Source organism: Aptenodytes forsteri, unplaced genomic scaffold (genome assembly GCF_000699145.1).
Source record: "Aptenodytes forsteri isolate BGI_AS27 unplaced genomic scaffold, ASM69914v1 Scaffold888, whole genome shotgun sequence".
NCBI lineage: Eukaryota > Metazoa > Chordata > Aves > Sphenisciformes > Spheniscidae > Aptenodytes > Aptenodytes forsteri.
In genome coordinates this window covers 49,595-53,050 of record NW_008796057.1, presented here as the reverse complement: position 1 = coordinate 53,050, position 3,456 = coordinate 49,595, and the positions used below count along the sequence as shown (strand labels likewise).

Here is a 3,456-nt window from a genome sequence, read left to right as displayed (position 1 = left end):
CCTTTAAGGGGGGTGGCTGTCACTCAGAGAGCCCTTTTCTTTGCTGGAGAGCGGGACAGGCACCCAGAGGGGGAAATACAGGGCAAGGGACTTCCAGGCAGGCGAGGGCTCTTGAATATAGCATCAAAGCAGCCGAGCCGGCGGTCGGGGGAGTTGACCAAGTCCAGCGCCATGGGTGAGTATGGGGTGAGGGTGGCAGACACCCGGAGAGCTGTTGCTGGTGGCTCTATCCCAGAGCAGAGCCCCCTGAAACTTTCCTCTGGCACCGGTCAGGTCCCGGTGGCCCTGGTGTGGCCATGCCGGCCATGGGAGCTGCCAGGGGAGGATATCTCGGCATGGGGGGGATGATGTTTTCTGTCCAAAAGCGGTTTTCTGTCCCTCTGTGCTCATGTGCTGTCTGTGGGGACAGATGCCATCCCCACAGCCGGTCCCACCTGAGCCCTCCCCACACGGGCTGGAGAAATGAGAACTGGGAGGCTGGTGGGAGCTGGGAGGTCAAGGCAGGGCGCTGAGACCTGCCACAGCTCATGCCACTTTTATGCCGGCAGCCTTGGGAAAACAGAGGCACCCCTTGTGCCTCAGTTTCCCTATCGATACACCAGAGCTAATACTTACCGGCATACCCCCCAGGGCATCAGGGGTGCTCTGTTCCCAGGCGTGCGATGGGCTGCCGGCACCCTGCCTCCTCCTCCTCCTCCTGTCTGCAGCGTATTGTTTGGCTCTGGCAGCAGCTGAGCCCGGGTACAAGGCCCGGGACTGTGCTGCACAAGGGCTCTTTCTCTCCTCCCTTCCCCTCCCCAGGCTTTCCCAGCATGGCTTCCCAAAGCCCGAGGGCCTGGAGCTGTGTCAGGGAGCCTGCCAGGCCCTGCTGCATCCTGGGACCTGCAGTCCCCTGGGAATGGAGCCATTCACCATCCCCCAGCCCCGGGCACCTGCCACACCACTTCCCAGGTGCCCAAAAATAAAAATAAAAAAGGCGTGTTTGGTCCAGCACCCCTCTGGGTGCGCAGGGCCATCCCCGTAGGTCCCAGCGAGGTTTGGGGAGCAGCGCTGGACAGGAGGAGCAGGACCCCCCTGGACCTGCCGCATCCAAGGCAAACAAGCGGGAGGGGTCCCAGTGCTCCCCCATAGTACTGCCTTTGTTCCCTGTTTGCTCTCAGCACGGGGCAGCCGCCAGGGTGGCAGTGCCAGGACAATCCCCCATTGTCCTCGGTGCCACTGCATGACCTTGCTCCCAGTGGGGAGGGCACTGCTGGCCAGGACCCCACAGCTTTCTTGTCCTTTGAGGGAGGAGATAAGCACTGTGGGATCCGTGGAGGGAGCATGGGTTTGGGAAGACTTCCCATGGGTGCCTTTTTGGCATTCAAGGCACAAATGTTATGCCCAAATGGGATGTGCCCAGGCAGCCCCTGTGCCTGGGACAATGGGGTGCTGGAGCCTGCATGCTGGGGAAGGGGAGCAGCTTCCCAGCGCAGAGGTGTTGCACAGCCAGGGCAGCAGGTTATCGCAGCTTAGCTGGAGCCAAACTGATGCTCCGGTGCAAACCCACCTGGCTACCCACCCTCAAACAGGGCAGGAGAGCGGCTGGCTGAGCACCTCCAAACCCAGCCCATCGGGAGCCTGAGCTAACAATCCTGCATGTTAGAGCTCCAACATGCAGAAGGAACAGGTGCCCATGGCCCCACTGCTGAAAAAAATCCAGCATTTAGGCAATCCAAGCAGCACGCTGGCACATGCCCTCGCTTTCCCTACCCACACACAGGTACATGTACCTTCTTGCCAAATATCTGTCCTGGAGGACTAAATCTATTACACAAGCACTGACGTTCGGGGAACTAACACAGCTCCTCTCCATAAGCACATCTGCCCATGTAACGGGGCTGCTGCAGCCCATTAGCAGCTTGTTTGCCAGGTCCCGCTGGCATTACACTACATTGCCTTATATTTCCATTGTTTCGCATGAATTGGCACAGCTGGCTCACCTTGGCTTCCCATCCACCTCACACCCAGGGGCTGCCTTGTGGCCCCGGTGCCCCATACTGCCATCACCCCCTGTCCCTGGGCGCACTTGGGTGTGATCTTGCCTGGCTGCTTAGAAAGCTCTCAGGGAAGCTGCTGGGTTTGGCTCTCCAGCACCGCAACAAATCATTTCTGGGTTTTCCTTCAACCTACTTCCCTCCTCCCGCCAGGCACCTTTCTCCCACCCTGTGCTTGCCTGCCCCTGAGCTGTAGGCTCCAAGCACTCCCCATCCCAGTGGTCCCATCCCACCTCACCTCTCTTCTCCCTAGGTTTGCTCGAGTGCTGTGCCAGATGTCTCATCGGGGCACCCTTTGCTTCACTGGTTGCCACTGGCTTGTGCTTCTTTGGGGTAGCGCTGTTTTGTGGCTGTGGGCACGAAGCTCTCACAGGCACCGAGCAGCTCATTGAGACCTACTTCTCCAAAAACTACCAGGACTATGAGTATCTCATCGACGTGTAAGTACCCTGCTGCAGTGCATCACTCTCACGCCGGGGCCCCTTGCATCTCTGTCTTGCTCTGTGCCGGGAGGAGGTGTCCAGCCAAGGCGATGCTGCCACCCGGACACCATGGCGACCCCAGGCTGTGTTTGCCGTGTGCCGGTGCCGCGGCTGCATGGCAGGGTCCAGTGGCCACTTGTTTCCATTTCACGCCTGTTTTTATCTGACCCTCACTAGGTGCCCTGACTAGTGCTGGACCTCTGCAGCGGGTAGGTATGGAGGGCGCGGGGGAGCTGGCAGTGGCCGACAGCCTTGCTCGCCACAGCTGTGCCTCAGCGCGCTCCTCTCGCGGCTTCACCCTCCATTTTGGTCCCCCCGGGGTGGCACAGGGAGGGTAAGTCACTGCGGCCAGGCTGCCCCAGCCATGCCGCACACGGGGCTGAGCTCCCCAGCACTGCCCTGGCACCTGAGCATCCCTGCCCGCTCCTCTCCCTGGCAGCATCCACGCTTTTCAGTACGTCATCTATGGCACAGCCTCCTTCTTCTTCCTCTATGGAGCCCTGCTGCTGGCTGAAGGCTTCTACACCACCGGCGCCGTCCGGCAAATCTTCGGGGACTACAAGACCACCATCTGCGGCAAGGGCCTCAGCGCAACGGTAACTGGGGGCCCGAAAGGGAGGGGAGCGCGAGGCCCCCAGCGAGCTCACTCGTTGCAGCGGGTGTGTCAGTGTTTGGGAAAGTGGCTAGGACATCCTGACAAGGTGATCTTAACCGGGGTTTGGCACCCCTTCGCGCGCCCGCAGCGGGTTCGCCATGCTTGGCGTGGCCAGGCCCCCAGCGAGCTCACTCGTTGCAGCGGGTGTGTCAGTGTTTGGGAAAGTGGCTAGGACATCCTGACACTTAACCCTTAACCGGGGTTTGGCACCCCTTCGCGCGCCCGCAGCGGATGCTTGGCGTGGCCGAAGGGCAGGAGACGGCGGCCGTCCGGGGTTCGGGGG

General features: G+C 60.9%; 1 protein-coding gene across 1 annotated transcript in view; it reads left to right on the top strand.

Moving 5' to 3' along the window:
- The first annotated feature begins 59 nt into the window (after nt 1–59).
- Nucleotides 60–3,456, top strand: part of PLP1 (proteolipid protein 1) — a 7,308-nt gene continuing 3,911 nt past the window's right edge. The window contains exons 1-3 of the mRNA XM_009286291.1: nt 60–175; nt 2,290–2,476; nt 2,958–3,219. Of these exons, the coding sequence (XP_009284566.1) occupies nt 172–175; nt 2,290–2,476; nt 2,958–3,219 (453 nt within the window). The 5' untranslated portion in view covers nt 60–171. The remainder of the gene's footprint in view (nt 176–2,289; nt 2,477–2,957; nt 3,220–3,456) is intronic.